This window comes from Schistocerca serialis, chromosome 2 (assembly GCF_023864345.2).
Source record: "Schistocerca serialis cubense isolate TAMUIC-IGC-003099 chromosome 2, iqSchSeri2.2, whole genome shotgun sequence".
Taxonomy (NCBI): Eukaryota; Metazoa; Arthropoda; class Insecta; order Orthoptera; family Acrididae; genus Schistocerca; species Schistocerca serialis.
This window is the reverse complement of record NC_064639.1, coordinates 930,325,905-930,350,570: the sequence shown is the minus strand read 5'-3', so window position 1 is coordinate 930,350,570 and position 24,666 is coordinate 930,325,905. Positions and strand designations below refer to the sequence as shown.

At 42.7% G+C, this 24,666-nt stretch overlaps 1 protein-coding gene across 1 annotated transcript in view; it reads left to right on the top strand.

The window, feature by feature from the left end:
- Positions 1-24,666, top strand: part of LOC126456525 (agrin-like) — a 1,113,065-nt gene that overhangs the window by 1,047,085 nt on the left and 41,314 nt on the right. Inside the window, exon 23 of the mRNA XM_050092274.1 lies at positions 16,397-16,653. Coding sequence (XP_049948231.1) covers positions 16,397-16,653 — 257 coding nt within the window. The remainder of the gene's footprint in view (positions 1-16,396; positions 16,654-24,666) is intronic.

Here is a 24,666-nt window from a genome sequence, read left to right as displayed (position 1 = left end):
TGCAGATATAGGCACTGTGATCGGAATAGGCTTGAGGCCATAATTCGACGTCCACCACACCTTGTGTGAGATCGTGTGACACATATATGCGGTCAAGTCGGCTGGCCGAATGACTGGTAAGATGAGTGTGGCCAGAGCGGTTACCGTGGACTTTTTCCCACGTGTCGCACAAGTGAAGTTCTTGGATCATCGCACCCAGTTCCGGACAAGGCATGTAATGTGGGATATGGTCCTTGGGGTGAAGTACGCAATTAAAATCGCCGGCGAAGACGCTGTGGTCGTATCGTCCAAGGAAAAGGGGAGCGACATCTGTGGAGTAGTATCTGGCGCGGTCGTGACGTCTTGTGGTACCCGACGGCGCGTAAACATTAATGAATCGGGTGTTGAGTGCCGTAAATGCTATTCCTCGCGCGGAGGGAAGAAACGTGACGTCGGTAACTTCAATACCTCCACGCACTAATATTGCCACTCCGGTGTCTGCAGGGCTACCGGGCGTCACATGTGTGGCGTAACCGTAAAAGTGCGGGAGTGCAGTCGCTTTCACTTCTTGTAGGAAAGCAAAGTCAACTCCCATGGCTCGTATGGTTTCTTTCAAAAGTTGGATCTTGACAGGAGAACTGATCATGTTGATATTCATTGTCGCCAGGCGGTAAGCCTGGCAACGCGTTGTTTGGGCGAGGTTATCCATGTTGAAGTTGGAGAGAAGCGAACATCCGAAGTGATGTCACCCCCCGCCAAACGCGGTCCTCCTTGTGCTGCTTATGCTGCATGATCCGGCGGCGCCTCAGCTGGCCGCGGGTCGGGATCTTGTGTCTCGACGTCCTCAGCCCACGAAGCGGGCGCGGATGTCTGTTCATGTTCCATAGCCTCGGAATGGTTGGTAGTAAGGGACCGGGCGACTTCGCTGCCTGCACTGGTACCTTCCCGCTGCTCACTGTTTCTGTCAATGGGCTGATGTTCGAAAGCTGCATGTTTTTCTGTCTGTTCTGCAAGGTTGGAGTCAGTGGAAACAGCCTCACCTTCGCGGCTGGCTTCTTGAGGGGTCAGTTGTTCTTCCCCGGCCGAATGCGAACCGCTGTGTTCCGACACGGTCCGACGACGGCGCTTTCGGCGTTTCGGTGATCGCTGTTTCCGTACATGGCCTTCATTGTCAGAAGACGGCACTGACTCACGGTCCGCCGGAACAAACGCTTCGGTCGGTACAATAAGGGAATCAATTGCCATCTTGCCGGCGTCAATGTCTGTCGCGTTCCGTAGCTCCAGAGTCGTAGTACTATTTTCCACCACTGGCCAGGTCGGCGGATCATCCAGGTTTTTGTCCGTGGAAAGTGATTCTTGTACCGCTGAAGCGGTCGACCGTGTCTGTTGTGTGGAGAACGTCGTGAGCGCCGCCGCGTAAGTCACGGGTAGAACAGTCTTCGCCGCTGGTGGTGCAACGTCCTTCGGTGGGAGTTGTGTGATCCGACGCTGGAGGCACTCGGAACGAAGGTGTCCTTCTTTGCCGCATCCGGAACACGTCTTCGGCTGGCCGTCATAAATAACTCTGGCCCGGCATCCTCCTATCTGTAGATAGGATGGCACGTGTCGTTGGAGATCTATGCGCACTTGGCGTACTCCATTGAGTACTGGATACGTCTTAAACTGGGTCCATTTTTCAGCCACGTGTTCGTGTACCGTGCCGTAGGGGCGGAGTGCCGCTACAACTTCTGCCGCCGGGAGTTCAAATGGAAGTTCGAATATGCGGATAGTCCGCAGCCCCATTGCGGCATGGCCGACCTCGACGTTGCCAACATTGCCATCTGCGTGGCAGAAGCGGAGTTCTTGTTTCATCTCACGAAGCACCTTGTCGCATGTAGTTTCGTTTATAAGCTTTACATAGACCGTGCTACTGACGATCGAAAAGTGAATGCCGACAATGTCGGCAGCCGGCATCTTGGCTTCCTCTTTTAAAAAGCGTTCGACTTCGAGCGCCTTTGGTCGGGTAAAGTCGTTCCGAAATGTGAATTTCAAGGTTGATCTTCTGTATTGGTTTGTCATGGTCTTGTAGCGCTACGGCGTCACGTTAGTGTCGGCCGAAAAAAGTAAACAAGGCGCGCGGGCTCTCTCTGACAGCGGAGAGCACACACCGCACGTCTGCTTCGCTCGGCTGCGAGAGCCGCACTGTCCCCTAGAGGACCTGATCACGTTCGAAGTTCGTCAGTTCCGCGGTGCTCCCGATTCTGCTCTCACGATGTCTAATGACTACTGAGGTCGCTGATATGGAGTACCTGACAGTAGATGGCAGCATAATGCACCTAATATGAAAAACGTATGTTTTTTGCGGTGTCCGGATACTTTTGATCACATGGTGTATGTTTTCCTTACAGTCCTGATTTTACGCAAAGTTTCGTTGTCCTACTATCATTCGATTTTCATGGGAACCCTCTCACCTACGATCATTCGATTTTCGTGGGGGCCCCCTCGAGTAACAAAAGTTAACCATAACCACCCTGTGTCTTCCTAAAGCCTGCCAACCTACAATGATGCGTCGAACGATTTCCGATCCTGTATCTACTGTCATATTCACTAGCTGGCCAAGATAGATGTATACTCTGACAAGGTCCAGTTCTGTGTTTCTGAGGTGTACGTTTCCTAATATTCTCCATTTATTTGAAGTAATTTTTATCTTGAAGATCGTTATCTTCAGTCCCACTGCCTGACATTCCGAAGTGAGATCCGATAATAATATCTGCAGCTCTTCAAAATGATTTGCTAATACTGAAATGTCATTTGCATATCTCGGGGTGTGTAGTCTCTCCCCGGTGACTTCAGCTCCTTTATTTTGCAGGTAAATTAAGAGATGTTCTATTACATAACAGATAAATCTACATCAAGTAATTTACCCTGTATTACCTGCATATACGGTACATCAGTTACGAAAAATACAAGGAGAGGTAGAGGATGGTGACACGTAACTCTTTAGGTCGTAAAAACCCTTTGCATTTCAGAAGCACCGTCACTTGTTAAATAACTTTGTGTGAGTAACAAGCACGCTACGACGCAGGGCCAAACAGACGTGTCTAACCTTGCTGTCTTGACAGCACAAGGCCTATTTTAAGACCGCATGATCTTTAAATCGATCGTATGATTATAAGCGATCAAATATGTCTTAATAAAAGACAATCATTTCAGTCATGCTACACGATAGTATGCCCTAAAGTCGACAGTTACTGTGTTCCTACGCTAAGGAAAGCTGCTGGCGGCAGAAGTATGTCCACTACCTTAACAGAAAGGAAAGCAACGTAAATGGGTCGTGCCATCATTACGTGAAACCTTCGCAGTGGCATACAAAGAAAGCTCGAACACAAAGAGAGAGCTTTGAGTCCATTTACACGCCAATGCAATCGGTCTGCGGTATCAGCGCCGGTTTTGGTAACGGAAGCTAATGGAAACGGCCCTTTGTGGGCGGCGGCCGCTCGCATCACAGAAACGTTAGCGAATTTGAATAACATATGTCGGCCTAAAAATCCCAAAAGGATTTTGTAATGGCTACACGCAATTCGACGCTCACAGAGCTGAAAATACAAGTTCGAGCAGTTTCTGTTTCATCAAAATGATTACAATCAGCTTTTGCATATTTTGTCCTCCGCTAATTTTTACAGCCTTTTCCTACTTAATTTTGCCAGAATTTCAGTCCATGCCTGCAGCACGAATACTTTAGCGTTGATGGTGGAAAAATTACCCATGCCCTTCATGGGGAAGAACAGCTCCTTCTAAAAAAAGGAAATAGGAATGGATGGAGTAAATATGGGAATTGGGAATAACCATCCGAATTACAGAAGGAAAAACAGCTTGCAGTATGGAAAGAACATTTATATTTCTTTAAAAATACTAGGTGGTGCCAATTATCAGTCCCATGAACAGGAATTTAGTTGCTTAGCCAAATTACAAATACAGGGTCACTTTGTCCTCTCACAACGAGCGTGAGACAAATCGCTATCTTTGTGTTAACAAATTAACTTTGCGTGGGATAATAATAAAACATAGAGAGAGCAAATGAGACAAAATATGGGCTTGTACAACATGACTACCCTATTTTTGCCATCCATTAGTAATCATCGAGTATTGAAAGTATGCAACTTACATAATCAAAGCTTAAAAAGAATTATGCAATCTAACTGGTGTGGAATGTTTTATTATCAGAGGTTATGGGACTTGAGAGTTTAAGGCACACTGTAAAGAATCATGTTCCATTGGTTCTGCCAAGTTCATTTTCATTCATGGAAGCCGACCAACTAAGCCTGTGTGGGTACTATAATATTTTTATGTTAGTTATTTCTAAAGAATGGAATTTTATACCAAAATAATTATTTAAATATTTATGCTGAAAACACTCTAAAATGTATTCATAAAAGATATAAAACCTTTTTCATTCCTTTAATACTAAGAAAAATTGTTTTTAATGTCAGTTTTATTCACTGAACGGATACGTTAGGAAAATACCTCCATAACACAAATTAGAAAAGCCACTATCTTTACATTACTTTTGTAATCCTACTGAGTTCGTCTTCCCTTGTGTTGTATTTCGTAATCACTACATGTTTCACTTGTTCTCATGGAAGTTGCCAATTTTAATGTTGTAACATATTTTCGTAGAGGAAAAACTTCTGCTTGTCTCTCAGGAGCTTAAGCATATTCCATGAAAGCAAGTTATTTGCTTCTCTGTTAGATGGAGCTTTCAAGGAGATATAGAAGCCTTTCTTTAATATCACAATTATATTCATCTGATATACATATCTTGTACTTCTCGTTCCTCACAAACTGATTCTGTGACAGAATTAAAGACAGCTACGTTAAACACATGGAATGACAAAAATTGGATCTGGACTGTCAGCATCGAAGTAAATGCTGTGGCAAAATGAGAAGAGGTATACGAAAGAATGGTTCAAATGGCTCTGAGCACTATGGGACTTAACTTATGAAGTCATCAGTCCCCTAGAAATTAGAACTACTTAAACCTAACTAACCTAAGGACATCACACACATCCATGCCCGAGGCAGGATTCGAACCTGCGACCGTAGCGGTCGCGCGGTTCCAGACTGAAGCGCCTAGAACCGCTCGGTCACTCCGGCCGGCATATACGAAAGACTAGTGTCTGCTTCCATATTTTCATTTTTCATGGATTTGTGCCTAGCATTGTGTTAGTGTCTGGTTGCGTTGAAAAGTTGAAGCCCGTAAAAATGTTTATTACCATCAGTTTTTCGAATGACTGAAAATTAAGAATTTTGCCTTGCTAGGTGTTCTCTCCGATCACGGCCCTAGTTAAAACTGTTTTATTTTTGCGAATACAAACGTCCTGATTGCTTAAATTATATTCATTTATCATGATGTTTCATTTACTGCCATTATCAGATCAAATCTTAAGACTCGTACAACAAAGGTCACTATCAGTTATACTAGAGCCATTGCCTACAAAGGTCGTCCAAACCCTATTTTCGCACATTTTGCAATAAACGTTTTATAACTTTCGGATACAGGTTGATGTATCCCATATTTTCCCACGGTTCACACACAGTGAATTGTTGACAATTTGTAACACGCCCAGGAGGAAATGGGGTAGATATGCAGTGTATTGTGTGCATTGTGTATTAAACCGGGACCTAGAAACGACGGAGAGGCTTCGTCTCGACGTAACCCTCAGTGGTTCACAACTCCACAACAGGCCACAGGAGTCCACCCACCCCAGCGCCGCCCCACACTGAACCCAGGGTATTGCGCGGTTCGGCCTCCATTGTACCCTCCCGGGAACGTCTCATACCAGACGAGTGTAACCCCAATTGTTTGCATGGTAGAGCAATTACGGTGTACGCGTTCGTGGAGACAGTGTTTGTGCAGCAATCGCCGACATAGTGTAACTGAGGTGGAAATAGGGGAACCAGCCGAGGCAGATGGAAAACCACCTTAAAAACCATCCGCAGGCTGGCCGGCACACCGGACCTCTACACTAATCCGCCGGGCGGATTCGTGCCGGGGACCGGCACGCCTTCCCGCTCGGGAAGCAGCGGCTAGCTGGGTGGGCTAGGTATGCAGTACTAACAAAAGCTAGCCTTCAGCACTCGAGACTGTACAACACTCCCGAGACACAGGAACGGGGCTGGATATTTAACGGCCATATGCCTAAATCCACGTACCTGGTTCTTCTCGCGGCGGTTGATCTGCTGCTGTCTACACTGCCTGCTATGATGTGTCCAGCAGGGAGAGGAGTCACTCACACCAGTAATACCAAGTTAATCTGGTAGAATTCACTGTATTCTGTTAAACATTTGCACAGGGTGGGGCTGCAATGTTCACATTTAGCATTATTCTACAACGTACGTGATCAGTATTTGTATTCCCAGTACGTGTCCATTGTGACGTATAAGGACGTTGTCTGAATGATGGCATCCAATGCAAAAACACGGTGCATAGAACACAAAATAATCACTGTTCAACGGATGTTTTTTATCAGTCGACGATTGCTACAGTTCTTCCAACAGTACTAAACAATTCAATAGCTTATAATACGAGCGAGCGCGTGACCGAATCGCGACGCGGATGCTCCATAAAATTTCTGGTACGATATACGAACGAGAAAGTATCTGCACTCGTGATATTCAGCCAGTCAAAACCATATATGTTTCTTTCATTTATGACTTGCAGTTAGGATCATTCCAGTCCACATCATTTTTCCGTAACCGTCGCGACACGGCTGATTGTTGTTCTTCCGACACGACACACGAAACCGAGAAACATCACCTTTTGGATAAACATTGATACGGCGTCGTGAACACTGAAATCAAACGCAAAACGTGTGTGGCAACATGTTCAATTACTTCACCATAACTTGTAAGATACGCACTCCAGCCACAGCATCAACACAACACTCCGCCCACGTTCCAGGAAAGCAAGCTACGCCATGACTCCCCACTGTTGCTCTGCGCCCGGTAGAGAGGCGACTATCGACAGTCAACGATACAGTTCTAGGCTTACAAATTCAAACCTTAATATTTCAGGAGACTAGTGGAATTCAGGAGCAGGATTAAAACTATTTTTTAGCAACCAGATTGTCTACTACACTGAAGGCTAACCCTAAACATTAGGTAAAGCAAAGGAAGCAATTGGCTGGACGATAGAAGTCAGTGTCTGAATACACGATGTTGAGCGCTGACAGAAGTAGCGAACACTAGCAGTACGTTAAGTTCAAAATCGTTCAAATGGCTCTAAGTACTATGGGACTTAGCATCTGAGGTCATCAGTCCCCTAGACTTACAACTACTTAAACCTAACTAACCTAAGGACATCACACACATCCATGCCCGAGGCAGGATTCGAACCTGCGTCCGTAGCAGCAGCGCGGTTCCGGACTGAAGCGCCTAGAGCCGCTCGGCCACAGCGGCCGGCAGCAGCACGTTAAGTACAAACTTGAGAGCAGCACTCCAAGTGAGAAAAGCAGACATGACGGAGGTTACCGAAGCTGACCCCGAACGACAGGCAGCCGGCACCACAACGATCTGACGGAGAACTCTCCTCTGAACACAAAAACATGGGTTTTTAATGAACCGTTGCGGCGCACTATTTCTCCCTTCCTATATAAGACCTACCTATCCATAGGCACTTAACAAGCTTCGATCAATCTGACAAGTCGCTCTGTACCTCCAGGGCGCCTCTGGCCAACCATATTTAGATTCATCCCCTTCTGCTACTTACAAGGGGAGGCCGCCAATTGTGAAATTCAGATTCGATTCATACTGCGCATAATAAAAGCTCATGGCCAGAGGTGTAATGTGGCAAAGCACCAAGATGCACTTCTCAGCCGTTGTCGAGAAAATCGACAGTTAAAAGAAACCGTTGCCGTGAAATACTCTTTACGATTAATGATTTTCTACAGCGTATATATATATATATATATATATATATATATATATATATATATATATATATAAACTATTAATGAATTGCTTATGCATGTTGGTGAAGGCGTTTGTTTAACAGGGTGTGCCAAAGCTGCCCCGTCCGCACTGATTTTCGACGATGTTATAAGTTGCTCTAGGGACCGCATCTACCTTCTTTCGAAGTTAGCATGCATCTACACTGTAATGGGGCGGCTCGTTTCGGCCCATTCAACATCTGTCCTTCAAGTGTAACGAGCGAGTAACGGAGTTTATATTTCATACCTGCCACAGCAAGTTTGTGTTCGTGGGGTCTCTATTCTAATTCGAACGTTTGACTTACGCTATACGTATTCGTTTCTACGTCTTCCGTTAACTGTACGTGGATAACATTATGAAGACAATTAATAACATTTCTGAAATACAACTTTGTTTTCGGAAAACATAATGATGTTCGAAGTCGCCAGTTTTTCCACGACAAACGACTTTCAACAACTTATTATATGCATAATTGTTGCAACTGATTGCCGGGAATTATATATATATATATATATATATATATATATATATATATATATATATATATGAATCACAAAAAACAAATACTAAAAAAAAAGTTGCATGGAGCGAGATTCGATCCGGCGACCTTGGGATTACGAACCCGTGCGCTTACCGCTTCACCACCACGCTGTAGAAAATTACTAATCGTAGAGAGTATTTCACCGCAACGGTTTATTTTAACTGTCGATTTTCTCGACAACGGCTGAGCAGTGCATCTTGGTGCTTTGCCACATTACACCTCTGGCCATGAGCTTTTATTATGCGCAGTATGAATCGAATCTGAATTTCACAATTGGCGGCCTCCCCTTGTTAGTATACCCTAGGTTGGAAGGCTTCTGCACTTTACATCCGTCCTCAATCCTTTTGTGAGTGGGGGCTGCTGTAGCAGCACTCTAACCTGTGTAAACCACTGACGTTGCAGTTATCAGGGTAAGTATCAAGCATGTTGCCCCTGCTAAGACGTACTATCTTCTACTGTGACGCCTTACAGCAGCGCCTAGGATGTGAATGGAGTCACCAGTTAATTCTCTGAAGTGAAACTTCTCCCCTGGGACAGTTGTCCAGAGCGTCTGCAATTTGCACGGCTCTAGTGTTACTCTTTAGCTCCGCTAACATAAACACTATCACTTTTGCCCGCTCTCTGCACTGTCTCTCTGATCTCGTATCTTGGAGTGCCCTTGATGGCTCCCAACAGCCTTAAGCGTAACAACGCACAAGTCATCATGTCGTCCAATATGCACCAATTAATTTCTTATTATTCACACATAGACTACTGAAAGAATGAAACCAGAAATGGTAAACGAAAAAACTATGCTGGAAGTCTGTAAGTGCTGTCATTCTCAAACACTGGATAAGTACAGTCTCGGTAATTTGTATGCCGTTAGTTATGTTGCCTCAAGACAAGTAGGCCTACACAGTTTCTAACTTGAATACTGCGTTAAACCTTTAAAGTGAGTTAATACCTCTTAATGAGTAGATTATGACAGCAGGTTTTTACATTCGGTCAATTATTATTCGAAATACTCAAAATCTAAGTTTTGTCGCCCCTGAAATCCTCTACATAGGCAACCTGCAATTGCGGCTGCATGACGGGTTTATCTGTTTAGTAATATATGAGCAGATTGTAGCGTTTTTGTTTTGCATGTTGGTATTCCGGTCGCTATGAGTTTATTTACCGATTGTCATTTTTTATTTGTAGTTCACTGTTGCTATTTGGGATTACGTATTGCCATTTTGTCATTTGGAGCTGTGGACGCTAGAAATGGAGTGGCAAGTGGAGAAATAGGAACATTTCTGACATATTCTTCTGTTTTGAGTTCAGCAGAGTGACAGCACCGGAAGCAGCGAGCAACATTTGCGCTGCGTGTAGGGGTAATGTCATTGGACAGAGCCTGGCAAGAAAATGATTTTAAGGAGGGTCGCTTCGACATTAGTGACTCTCCACGTTCAGGATGACCTTCGGGCTTTGATGTAGATCGTTTAAACTTATTAATTCACAATGGCTTTAAGAACTAAGGGGCTTAACATCTGAGGTCATCAGTCCCCTAGACTTAGAACCACTTAAACCTAGCTAACCTAAGGACATCACACACATCCGAGGCAGGATTCGAACCTGCGACCGTAGCAGCAGCTCGGTTCCGGACTGAAGCGTCTAGAACCGCTCGGTCACAGCTGCCGGCTACTCGATAACTGGCAGATTTGAAGAACTGTGATCATTCTGCCATCGTTCGACATTTTGCTGCAGTGAGAAAGATTAAAAAATCGGGTGCATGGTTACCGCATGCTCTCAGCCAAACTCACAAAGAACATCGGGTGGCCAAATGTGCATCTCTGCTTGCTCGTCATCAACTGCCTCTTGAACAACACCAAAGTTCCTATGCTGTAACGTTGCAGGTAACGAGAAATGGTGTATTTATACTAACATAAGCGAAAGAAAGAAACGGTTGACCTCAAACAAAGCAGCAACTCCCCATACAAAGACCCGAACGTCTTCACAAAAGATAATATGAACCTGGTGGAACAGCGACGGTTTCGTGTTGTCCGAATTGCTTCCCCGAGGTTTAACCATTTCTTGTCAACAACTGAGACGTCTTTCGGAAGCAGTCAAAGAACAACAACCAGGAAGACTGCGTGAAGTGATGCAACTGTATGAAAACGCCCTTCCACATTCTACTAGATTAATAAAAAACACTATACAGGAGTTGAGTTGGGAAGTCATTCCGCATCCACCTCATTTACCTGATCTTACGCTCTCGGATTTTCATCTTTTCCGCTCTCTATCGAACAACCTTCAAGGAACTTCCTTTCCGGACGAAAATGCGCTGCGAACATTGCTCGACAAGTTATTCGCCTCAAAACCACGTGATTTCTACAGTCGAGAAATCGAAAAGTTACACCGACGTTGGAAGACTGTCGTAAACAGTGAAGGAGAATATATTACTGATGCCTAGAGCCTCTATTACGTACCTATGTTGTGTTTATTAAACTATGCAAAAACCTCTACTAACTCGTGCGCCAATCTAACAGATGTTAAGTTAGAGAGTATTATAATTAAAACATTTCTTACAAGTTGACCTTATGCACTGGCCCTCTCTGATTTAAAAAAAAATCTCAAATAAATGGGCTTTGAAGGTCAGAAGACTTCCGAGCATTTGTAAGTAAGAAACATTTGTAAATTACTGACGAATTCATCGGCAGCTCAGCACTTAGGGTAACTGAAATGAAACATAATAAATTCGCTGATTCGAATCTCACTACTACTAATGGTCTTACTTTTTTTAATCTCACATTTATTAACAATTGAAAATGTTAATTAACAAATATGGAATCACAATTTTTACTAAAAATTGTTCACTCTTACTTTTAATTACTATTTGCACGAAAATGACAGGTTCACAACAAACTACAGGGGAGTCAGGGGTAACCACAGCCATGGTCTCCGAGCTGATAGTCCATGCTGCTGCAAACGCCGTCGAATTGTTCGTGCAGATGGTTGTTGTCTTGCAAACGTACCCAACTGTTGACTCAGGGATCGAGACGTGGCTGCACGATCCGTTACAGCCATGCGGATAAGACGCCTGTCATCCCGACTGCTAGTGAAACGAGGCCGTTGGGATCCAGCAGGGCGTTCCGTATTACCCTCCTGAACCCACCGATTCCATATTCTGCTAACAGTCATTGGATCTCGATCAACGAGAGCAGCAATGTAGCGATACAACAAACCGCAATCGCGATAGGCTACAATCCTTACACGAGGCATCACAACAACGTTTCACCAGGCAACGCCGGTCAACTGCTGTTTGTGTATGAGAAATCAGTAGGGAACTTTCCTCATGTCAGCACGTCGTAGGTGTCGCCACCGGCGCAAACCTTGTGTGAATGCTCTGAAAAGCTAATCATTTGCATATCACAGCATCTTCTTCCTGTCGGTTAAATTTCGCGTCTGTAGTACGTCATTTCGTGATGTAGCAATTTTAATGGCCAGTAGTGTACATCCTACACACCTACGTGATTAGTCATTTTAGAAATTCTGATGGAATGTTATCTATCCCTTCTGCCTTATTTGATCTTAAGTCCTCCAAAGCTCTTTTAAATTCTGATTCTAATACCGGGTCCCCTACCTCTTCTAAATCGACTCCTCTTTCTTCTTCTATCACATCAGACAAATTTTCCCCCTCATAGAGGCATTCAATGTATTCTTTCCACCTATCCGCTCTCTCCTCTGCATTTAACAGTGGGATTCCAGTTCCACTTTAATGTTATCAACCTCGCTTTTAATGTGACCTAAGGTTGTTTTGGCTTTCCGGTATGATGAGTCAATCCTACCGACAATTATTTCTTTTTCGATTTCTTCACAATTTTCATGCAACCATTTCGTCGTAGCTTCCCTGCACTTATTGTATATTTCTGTTTTCCTGAGTCACCCGAAACATTTTTGTACTACCTCCTTTCATCGATCAATTTAAGTATTTCTTCTGTTACCCACGGTTTCTTCACAGTTACCTTCTTTGTACCTGTGTTTTCCTTCCCAACTTCTGTTACCGCCCTTTTTAGGGATGTCCATTTCTCTTCAACTGTACTGCCTCCTGAACTATTCCCTGCTTCTGTACCTATAGTCTCAGAGAACTTCAAGCGTAACTCGTCATTCCTTAGTACTTACGTAACCCCACTTCTTTGTGTATTGATTCTTCCTGACTAATGTCTTAAACTTGAGCCTACTCTTCGTCGCTACTATGTTGTGGCCTGAGTCTATATCTGCTCCTGGGTACGCCTTACAATCCAGAATCTGATTTCGGAATCTCTGTCTCACTATGATGTAACCTAATTGAAATTTCCCGTATCACCCAGCCTTTTCCAAGTATACCTCCTCCTCCAGTGATTCCTGAACAGAGTATTCGCTATTAGTAGCTGAAGCTTATTACAGACCCCAGTTAATATTTCTCCTCTCTCATTCCTTGACCCATGCCCACATTCTCCTGTAACCTTTTCTTCTACTCCTTCCCCTACAACTGAATTCCAGTCCCCCATGACTATTAGATTTTCATCTCCCTTTACATAGTGTATAATCCTTTCGATATGCTCATACAGTTTCTCTATCTCTTCGTTTTCAGCTTCCGACGTAGGCATGTACGCCTGAACTATCGTTGTTGGTGTTGGTTTGTTGTCGCTTCTGATAAGAATAACCCTATCACTGAACTGTTCACAGTAACACACTCTCTGCCCTACCTTCCTACTCATAACGAATCCTACTCCCGTTATACCATTTTCTGCTGCTGTTGATATTACCCTATACTTACCTGACCATAAATCCTTGTCTTCTTTCCACTTCACTTCACTGACCCCTACCATATCTAGCTTGAGTCTTTGCATTTCCCTTTCCAGATTTTCTAGTTTCCCTACCACGTTCAAGCATCTGACATTTCACGCCAAGACTCGTACAATGTTATTATCTCGTTGATTATTCAATCTTTTTCTCATGGTAACCTCCCCCTTGGCAGTCCCCTCGTTGAGATCCGAATGGAGGACTATTCCGGAATCTTTTCCTAAAGGAGAGTTGCTTCCCTTAGTTGTATATTATGTGAGGAAATACACGTAACTATAAGTGACGTAGTGTATATAAGTTTCTGACAAGGGAACCTCCCCATCGCACCCCCCTCAGATTTAGTTATAAGTTGGCACAGTGGATAGGCCTTGAAAAACTGAACACAGATCAATCGAGAAAACAGGAAGAAGTTGTGTGGAACTATGAAAAAAATTAGTAAAATATACAAACTGAGTAGTCCATGCGAAGATATGCAACATCAAGGAGAACACGAGTCAAGGAGTGCCGTGGTCCCGTGGTTAGCGAGAGCAGCTACGGAACGAGAGGTCCTAGGTTCAAGTCTTCCCTCGAGTGAAAAGTTTAATTTTTTATTTCTGTTTATGTGACGAACTCTTATGTTTTCATCACTTTTTTGGGAGTGATTATCATATCCACAAGAAAACTTAAATCGGACAATATAGAAGAATCTTTTTACCCATTCGCTAAGTGTACAAGTTAGGTGGGTCGACAACATATTCCTGTCATGTGACGCACATGCCGTCACCAGTGTCGTATAGAATATATCAGACGTGTTTTCCTGTGGAGGAATCGGTTGACCTATGACCTTGCGATCCAATGTTTCCGGTTCCCATTGGAGAGGCACGTCCTTTCGTCTACTAATCTCACGGTTTTGCGGTGCGGTCGCAAAACACAGATACTAAACTTATTACAGTGAACAGAGACAGAAAGTAAAATTTTCAGCGGTGGGAAGACTTGAACCTAGAACCTCTTGTTCGGCAGTTACTCACGCTAACCACGGGACCACGGCGCTCCGGAGCTAACATTCACCTTGATGTTGCTTATCTTCGCATGGATTACTCAGTTTGTATATTTTACTAATTTTTTTCATAGTTCCACACAACTTCTTCCTGTTTTCTCGATTGACCTGTGTTCAGTTTTTCAAGTCCTATCCACTGTGCCAACTTATAACTAAATCTGAGGAGGGTGCGATGGGGAGGTTCCCTTGTGAGATGTAATACCGACTATTTATGTCACAGCATATTGTGGGGTCCAGGGGGCCTTCCTTGACAGTAAACACTTGTCTTGCCAAAAGTCGAGAGGAGTATGCTTATAACCAGGTATATCTTTGCTGTATTTATCTTTTCAAATATGTTTTATGTCAAATGAGCATTGGCGCAAATATCAAGTGAACTAAACATAAAGTTCTAAGAAACTCCACTAGTAAAAAAATTGAGAAAAACTCTCACAAAACACTCGACGACGCTGTATTGTGACATCTAAAACGATCACTTGAAAACAACATAACAGCCGAAACGAGACTCGTCATGTGTTAACAACGAACTAAAAAATCGGTGTGCAGTAAGAACTAGAAAAAGACATACAGCATTCATTGACTGTTGTGATCTGATCAGAAAATAAATGTTATTTAACATTTCCATCTGTTGGCAAATATGAAACTGAAAAAATTAAGAAGAATATAGGTACCTGCGAGATTCGAACCAGTGAGTGCATAACTACAATCCGATCGCAACACGAGCTGAGCTTTCGATGAATTCGTTAATGACCTATAAATTTTTGGACTTAACGGAGATCGGTAATCTTACCGTGATCAAAAACTGTTTTTTCCAGTTTGCTTTATGATTGTCTCTTACTGTTTTAAGAAGATGAAGAGAGAGGACCTGAAAGGGCCACTTCTTAAGGTCGACCTGTCAGAGGTTTATTAACAATGACCATGTCATATGGAGTGCAGTTGTGAAGCACTGTGAGAGCTGCGGCAGCGGTGCGCATTCCTGTAGTCCAGGATAGGGATGGGCAAATATCGATATATATTGTATCGATGTATATCAGACCCGTATGTATTATCGATACGAAAAGATCAACATTTGGATATGTCAGTTGATATTTTCAAAATTTACAGGAATTTAAAAAAATATTAATCTAAGTCACAGAAATGATTAACAAACATTAACCAATAAAAGGTATACATTGAATTATAAAATCACTTATTTACAAAAAACTAATATATAAGGTGCATGTATTATCGATACATAAAAATCGACATTTGGATATATCGGTGGATTTTTCAAAATTTGCAGGAATTTAAAAAATTAATCTAAGTCACAGAAATGAATAGATAGACGATAACAGAACTTTCTGTTTAATATGTTGCCCTGTCAGTCTGATTTTGTTATCTGCCACAACCAAATCTACTAGGGATGCCACTCTTTCAGTCAAACGGGAGAGGCTTGGCATATTAAGTATTGTTGAGCAATTTCCGACAAAAAAGGGTGTAAAATGACGACTATGAACCCACAACTTCGCAGGATCACAGTTCCGTCCTAAATTTGGTTAAGCGAGATACTGTTTTAGCTCGTTTGACAGAGAATCAGAGTTTGGAATTTCTTGTGCGACTGAGCTTCCGGACAATAGTTTTCATGCCATAACCAAACTGAAGGCTAGTTAGAGTCTTCTTGTATTATATCTACAGCTCTTTGTTCAGGTGACAATTGGCCCATTCGCTTTTTCCACTACTGCAGCTGACACTGCAACAGGACTATCAGAGTGAATGAGTATGAAACATAGATACATCTGTTCAAATCTGGTGCTCATTTGTGGTGCTGAATATGAAATTAAATTAAGCCCATTGCAAGACATTTACTGTCAAATTGCAAAGATCGGTAGTTGTTGGATTGGGCAAGAAATCTGCTTATGAGCACTTTAGTGCCTATGAATCAAGAAAAGAGGAATGAAAATATCACTTTCGATATTCTGTATTGTATAGCGATTAACGAATATATCGATAATTTAAATATCGACGATGTATAGCGACAGTATTTTGATGGAAAACCGATATTTTGATATACTGATATTTTTTGCCGTCCCTAGTCCAGGAATGGAGGTGAGCCACTGCTCGAACGTGTCGTCCGGGCTGGACGGCGCGGTGCAGCGGCTAGTGGTGAACGGGCAGTCGCTGGAGAACCTGGGCGAGGACAGGCAGGGCGTGTTCCAATGGCAGGGCCCGCCCTGTGGCAGCAGAGACCTCCCCAGCCCCTGTCTGCACGGCGGCGTCTGCCAGCCGCTGCTCAACGCCTACTCCTGCCGCTGCCCGCCGCACTTCACCGGCGCCCACTGCCAACACCCCAGTGAGTACCAACAACATCACTACCGTCAGAAACGTACGAGACACTGCTCGAACCTGTTTCACTGATATTTTGGTCATCACCCCTTCAACAGGTGTGACACGGCTCTCCATTCCTATCCCTTACCAGCTACCCTCTTCATTTTACCATACACTGTCTTATCAAAAGCATATGGACACTCATCGGTGAACGTTAACATAGGTTGTGTCCACCACTTGCCTCTACGACGGCTTGAAATCTGCGGAGGACAATTCCAATGAGTTATCTAAATGTCTGTGGCGGAATGGCAGTCCATTCTTACTCGAGAGCCGAAAATAGAGAACGTGAAGTGAGGTGAGAAACGTCATGTGATACTTCCTAATATTGTGTTGGATCTCCTTTTGCCAGCGTAGTGCAGCAACTGTATGTGGCATGGATTCAACGAGTCGTTGGAAGTCCACTGCAGAAATACTGAGCCACGCTGTGTCTATAGTCTTCCATAATTGCTGGTGCAGGATTTTGTGCACGAAGCGACTTCTCAATTATGTTCCATAAATGTTTATGGGATTCATGTCAGGCGATACTGGTGCCTAAATCATTCGCTCAAACTGTCCAGAATGCTCTTCAAACCAATCACAAGGAATTGTGGCCTGGTGACATGGCACATTGTCATCTATAAAAATTCCATCGTTGTTTAGGAACATAAAGTCCATGATCGGCTAAAAATGGTCCCCAAGTAGACGGACACAACCATTACCAGTGAACTGTGGGTTCAGTTGGACCAGAACTGTGGGTTCAGTTGGACCAGAAGACCCAGTCCAGTCCATGTAAACACAGTCCACACCATTAAGGAGTCACCACCAGCTTGCATAGTGCCTTGTTGACAGCTTGGCTCCATGGCTTTGTAGCTTACCATCAGGTCTTACCAACTGAAACCGGGACTTACCTGACCAGGCCACGGTTTTCCAGTCGCCTAGGGTCCAATAGACATGGTTACGAGCCCAGGAGAGGTGCTGCAGGTGATGTGCTTTCATTAAGTGAAAGCCGTTGCCCACTGTGTTGTCTGTGGTGAGAGGTAATGCCTGAAATTTGGTATTGTCGGCATACTTTTGTCACTGTGGATCTCGGAATAATGAATTCCCTAGCAATTTCCAAAATGGAATGTCCCATGCACCTATTTCTTTCTACCAATCCGTGTTCAAAGTCTATTAATTCCCGTCGTGCGGGCATAATCACGTCAGAAACCTTTCCACTTGAATCACCTAGGTACAAATGACAGCTCCACCAATGAACTGCCGTTTTATACCTTGTGTACGCGATACTACCGTCATCTGCATATGTGCACATTGCTATCCCATGACTTTTGCCACCTCAGTGTACACTGGGCATAAGAATAAATGATCACTGTTTAGAAACTACGCCATTTTCCACCATTGTGACGCAGAAGTTTGAAGTTTGGTTCACAGGTTCATACAACCTTCTTACGTGATGGTGCAAAAGCGTGGCGCCCTACGACACTACCCTCACTCTCGACCTCGCTTAAAACGGAGAGGTGTCGACGTATTCGGAGAAAAAGGCCAGAGCTCAGAAGTTCGTGTGAGATGTAAAGGTGGGTTCATGCGCTCACATTGGCATCAGACTTTATCATAATTCTGCCCAACGCCACAGCGTATGTGTCACAGGGTGGGAACATCTTCACGTGCCCCCATACCCACATCTCACCGTTTCTCTTGACACCTCTCCATAGGAGGTCAGAACTGCGATACCCAGCGTTGAAATCACGCGTCTTTCTTATGGATAGCCAGGGAAAACATTTTAGACACACTTCTGTTCAGAATCGACACGAAAAGGCAGCAGGAGGAGGCATAAAGGATGTCGGTGAAACCACCCCTTTCTTTTGGGGTTTTCATTTAAACACATTTCGCCGGCGAATACAACAGTATAGAATGCAAAGTACAACAGAACGACGCTCTTGACAACTTTTGGGATTGTCGACATTCGCTGGACTATTTACTCCTTCTCTAAGGACATCGTGTGACTGCAACCACGTTGAACATCAACTGACCCCTCTGGAGGGTGCGCGACGGTAATTCTTGCTCTGGTATACAGGGTGGAGCCACTAGCGACTGTTCCAGATCATTCTCCGAAATTTGAACATGACCCAAAGCAAGAAAGGGTATTTAGGTTACGTCAGTCAATATCTGTTGTGTTCTCCTGTGGTGTGCCATGGGGGCGAAAGGGGGGACAGTGACACATTGTGTGAATAGAACGGTAAATTGTCCCTCTGAGACCTTCCAATTCGGCAGTAAAATCAGTGCCAACCGCGCACATTTGTTGAACACTTTAAAAACGTACCCGTACAGAGATGGCCTGTTCCTAGGTGCCTGTGGGCAGGCAACCCCTATGACACGCTACAACTAAGCGACACTACTCTGCCACCCTAGAACCTGCTTGCAGACATGTAGAATCTGAGGGGTGTGGAATCAGTGACCTCATTCAAATACATGTATGGATATGAAATAGGTTGAGCAAATAGGCTCAGTCATACGTACAGCAGGTGGTAGGCTTGGGTCCATTGGCAGAACACTAGGGAGATGCAATTATTCAACAAAGGAGATTGCATACAAAACACTCATGTAACCTGCTCTACATTGTTACCCAAGTGTTTATGAACTTTAGTAAACAGAACTAGCATGGGATATTGAACGTAGACAACGAAGGACAGCACAAGTGCTCAAAGGTTTCATTGACCCAAGAAAGTGCGTCACAGAGATGCTAAAAAAACTGAACTTGCAGAAGTTTGAAGATAGGTGGAAATTATCTGGAGAAAAGCCCATTTACAAAGTTTCGAGAACCAGCTTTAAATGATGAACTTTGGAATGTACTGTCATCTGTACATCTCACTCCCATAGGGATCGTGCGGTGAAGATCAGACGAATGACAGCAGGCACAGAGGCGTTTAAGCAGTCATTCCTCCTGTGTTCCACAAGTGAATGGAATGGAAAAAAGGCCTAATAACTGACACAATAGTAAGCCCCCTCTGCCACAAAGTTCGCAGTGGTTTGCAGAGTATGGATGTACATTCAGATGCAGATTGACAGTCTGCCTTATGTACACAATAGCTTAGCGCCCGCACATGGTGCAGTACGGAATGCAGAGATTTTCTTTTGCTTTTTATTTAATCGAATTTTTATGTTGTTCTCAAATTGCAACACCTCCTAAGCTTTTCATGCTAATTAAGGCTATATAAAAATAATCTTTTCCGAATATACTCCCGACTAGAAAACGATTCTGGTAGCTTGAGTCCGAAGTTTTTGTTAATCATGCCTTTCGCGTTCTTGTGGAGATATTTCCATAGCAACTTTCAACCCCTAGCAGGTGTTTCTGTATATCTAACCAAGAAGTGAAATACCACATTTCATAAATTAGGTTAAACTTTTTTAATGTAACGAAATAGTTTCTTAAAAGTTTTAATCCCCTGTTGTACTCCCTTAGGGTTTGAATTTCCAGAGCCACTGAAACACATATTTTTCTTTATATCTAACGGAGAAGTTAAATCCAACTGTCATGGATGTGGCCTTAGAATCCTTTTGTAGTTCTTTAGCAATTATTAATTTTCAAAAAAACTTTCACCTACTATTTTATCCCCTTAGTGGTTGAATTTCCAAAAATGACGATGCACCTATTTTTTATTTTCTGGCTAAGCAGCGAATGCCAGTTTTCGTAGCTCCAGCTTCAAAATTTCCTTTAATACTGACATATTTTCAAAAAGCCTTTCATCCCCTTAGGAGTGAAATTTCGGGCAATCTCTTCTTAAATGATGTCTACAGTATAAGATCCACACCATCTGCAAACTTCAAGTTTCTATCCTCAGCTGTTTGGGCTGGGCGATGATGAGTCAGTGAATTAGTCTGACCCTATTTCACCCCCTTAGGGGTTGAGTTTCCAAAGACAATAAAACACGTATTTTTTCATCTCTAGCCAAGAAGTCAAACACCAATTTTCAAAGATTTCGCTTTAAAAAAGCTTTTGCAATGAAACATTTTCATAAAACGTTTTTCCCCTATTTCACCCTCTTAGGTGAGATGCATATGTTTTACTTCTACCGCAGGAGCCTAATACAAATTTTCATAGATTTAGCTTCAAAAATGCTCTTACAATTAAATATTTTTATAAAAACTTTCATCCCCCATTCAACCCCCATAGGGGTTGAATTTCCAAAAACAACTCAGAAGCCAAATATAAATTTTCATAGATTTCGGTTTAAAATTGCTTTCATAATAAGATATTCTCATAAAAAGATCTCATCCTTTATTTCAACCCTTAGCGGTTCAATATCCAGAAACACTGAAACACCTTTTTTGTTTTATTATTTATAACCAAGAAGTCAAATACCAATGTTCATATATGTAGTTTTAAAAATACTTCAGTAGTTTTTTAATAATCATATGATTTCAAAAAAAGTTTTCACCCACTATTTCACCCCCATAGAGTTAAATATCCAAAAATGCTGAAACACGCATTTATTTATTTCTGACTGAGAAACCAAATACCAGTTTTCATTTGTCTAGTTCAAAATTGCCGTAATAGCGGCATTTTTCAAAAAAACCTCCATCCCCTATTTCATCTGCCTAGGGTTGGTATTTCGAAAAACACCTTCTTAAATGACCCCTATAGTATAAGATCGAAATCTCCAAATTTCAAGTTTCCATCCTTAGCGTTTTGAACTGGGTGATGATGGATGGTCTGCGTTGTGAGATTTGTTCAAATCTTTCCATTGGGTGAAATGCAATGGGGAAGCTAGCTGGCATTCTGGCGAGATCCTCTCGTGGGGATGCACAATCTGTAGTAGAAATAAGTTGATAGAGGAGCAGAAACGTAAGATCTGTGCCCTTCAGGTGCAGTTACAATACGCAAAGAAGAAACTAGATACGTTGAGGAGGGTGAAGGGTGCTAGGGAATGGGAACTGGCAGTTGGCAAGAAGGCAACTACGAGGAGGAGGTATTCAGACAGTTGTACTTTGCGTATACGCAATAGATTTGACCAACTGACAGAGTTGAGTGGAGAGGAGCCTTTTGTTGCTGTGGGTCTAGGAAATATGCAGCAGTCCTCAGCAGTTAGGAGGCCTAAGTCAGTTGCAAAGACTAACAGAAAGAAGAAGGTTCTGCTATTAGATAGTTCACACGGTAGTGGTGTGGGCCAACAGTTCGAGCAAGTGTTCGGGAGTGAGTACCAGGTTACCAGCACTGTGAAGCCTCGTGCAGGGTTGGCTTAAGTGAGTGACAGCATACAGGAGTTACGTAGGAATTTTACGAAGGAGGATCAGGTAGCGATAGTGGGTGTAGCAGAGAATAGTCTTGATAGGAACAGGGATTATGATGTAAGTGGTGACCTGGTAAAGATAGCTACTCAAACTGGTGGCACTGGTTGCACTAATGTGCATTTCGTGCAACTGTTTCTGTGTCATAATCGGCCTCATCTTAATGCAGATGTAAAGCGTGTTAGCACTGGGCTGGAGATGGCACTGATGGCAGAGGGCATGAGTCACATTGTAGTGGTGACAGTTGAATCTATCAGTAGATTGGGTTTCACTAGCCATGGCCTCCACCTCTATAGGATGGGAAGTGGAGGCAGACAAAGCTTATAGGTGACAGTGTAGTGGATGGTGGTGGAACCACTCATGGAAAAATTCGTGTAGTAGTGGTTTTAGAACTGCACATTCTTTAGACTGAAGTCAGCTGATACATATACGTGCTTAAATGAAGTCCCTCAAGGAATCACCTCCAGAGGACGTCATGTTTCCAAGTAGAGAAAGAATTAGTATCTTTCATCAAAATATGAGAGATATTAGAGATAACGTTAATAAACTGCTTATAGAAGTTCACTCTGAAATTTTTGGTATATCGGAGCACCACTTAAATAATTTGACAATTCAGAGGTTTCCTTTACCAGGATACAGATTAGCTAGCTGTTTTTGAAGGAGTTCCTTGCGAAGTGGGGAGTGGCCATGTACGTAAAAAACAGCATTCCATTTGAGTCCATAGATGTAGCAGAGCACTGCACTGAACAGATATTTGAATGATGTTCAGGGGCAGTTGAATTTAGTGAAACTAAACTTAAAATTTTTGTTGTTTATAGGTCCCCTAACTCTGACTTCAAAGAATTTCTGCTCAAGCTAGAGAGGGTTCTTGATTCACTTTATAGGAAGTACCAGAAATTAGTTATATGTGGTGACTTCAATGCTAATTTTGTATATGACTGTGGAAGAAAATGAATCTTAGTAGATCTCCTTAATTCATATCATCTGTTGCAGATTGTGCTTTATCCGACTAGGGTGCAGGAGCACAGTAGCACAGCCATAGACAATATTTTTATTCATTCTTCATTACTAGAAGGGCATTCTGTTAATAAAAGGGCAGATATCCTTTCAGACCATGATTCACAAATTTTAACACCAAAGCTTTGTGCACTAAAACAAATGTCACATGTAACTACAAATTATGTAGGAAAGTTAATCTGACGGCAATAGAGAGTTTTTAAACCTCGTCAAGGAACAAGAGTGGCAGGATGTTTATAGTGCAATAACATGGACGACATATGTAATGCCTTCCTTAACACATTTATCATCCTCTTTAGGAGTTGCTTTTCATTAGAACGTCCTAAATAGGGTACTAGCAGTAAAAGGCAGCCTGGGTGGCTGGCTAGTGGAATAAGAATATCCTGTAGAACAAAGTGGGAATTATATCAAAATGTTAGAAGTAGTCAAAATCAACCTACAGTAGCCCATTACAAATAGTATTTTAAGGTGCTTAAAAATGTTATTAGGAAGGCAAGGAGTATGTGGTATGTAAATAGAATAGCTCATTCACAGGTTAAAATTAAAACCATATGGTCAGTTGTGAAGGAAGTGTCTGATCAGCGGCACAAGGTCGACGATATAAAATCAGTTCGCAGTAAAAATATTTCTGTTACCCATAAATCAGATATATGTACAGTATTTAACAATCATTTTCTGAGCATTGCTGGTGAATTAAATAAATATTTAGTTTCTACAGGGAATCAAATTACTTTCTTGGCAAATGCCTTTCCGAGACTGATGTCTGAAATAATCCTCTCAGATACAGACAAGGGGGACTTGAGTCAATAATTAAATCACTGAAGACTAAGGATTCTCATGGATATGATGGAGTGCCTAGCAGAGCATTAAAGTACAGTGCTGCACATGTTAGCCCTGTACTTAGCCATATATGTAATTTTTCCTTTAGGAACGGTCACGTTCCTGAACGATTAAAGCACTCAGTAGTAAAGCCACTTCATAAAAAGGGAGAAAGCGATAATGCAGACTCTTTACACCCATTTCTATGCCATCAGTGTTTGCTAAAGTTATTGAAAAGGCTGTGTATGTAAGGATAATAGATCATTTTATATCACACGATTTGCTATAAAATGTGCAGTTCAGCGTGAGATGACGTTTAACAACTGAAAATGCTATATTCTCTTTTCTCTGTGAGTTACTGGATAGGTTAAACAAAAGGTTTCGAACGCTAGGCATATTTTTTTATTTAACTAAGGCGTTTGATTGCATTGATCACAAAATATTGCTCCATAAAATACAAAATCAAGTAGGGGTAATGCAGGAGTAGGTTTAATAATGAATAAAAAAATAGGAGTACGGGTAACCTACTACAAACAGCATAGCTAACGCATTATTGTGGCCAAGATAGACACGAAGCCCACGCCAACTACAGTAGTACAAGTTTATATGCCAACTAGCTCTGCAGATGATGAAGAAGTTGATGAAGTGTATGATGAGATAACAGAAATTATTCAGGTAGTGAAGGGAGATGAAAATTTAATAGTCATGGGTGACTGGAATTCGACAGTAGGAAAAGGAAGAGAAGGAAACGTAGTAGGTGAAAATGGATTGGGGCTAAGAAATGAGGAAGCCGCCTGGTAGAATTTTGCACAGAGCATAACTTAATCATAGCTAACACTTGGTTCAAGAATCATGAAAGAAGATTGTATACATGGAAGAA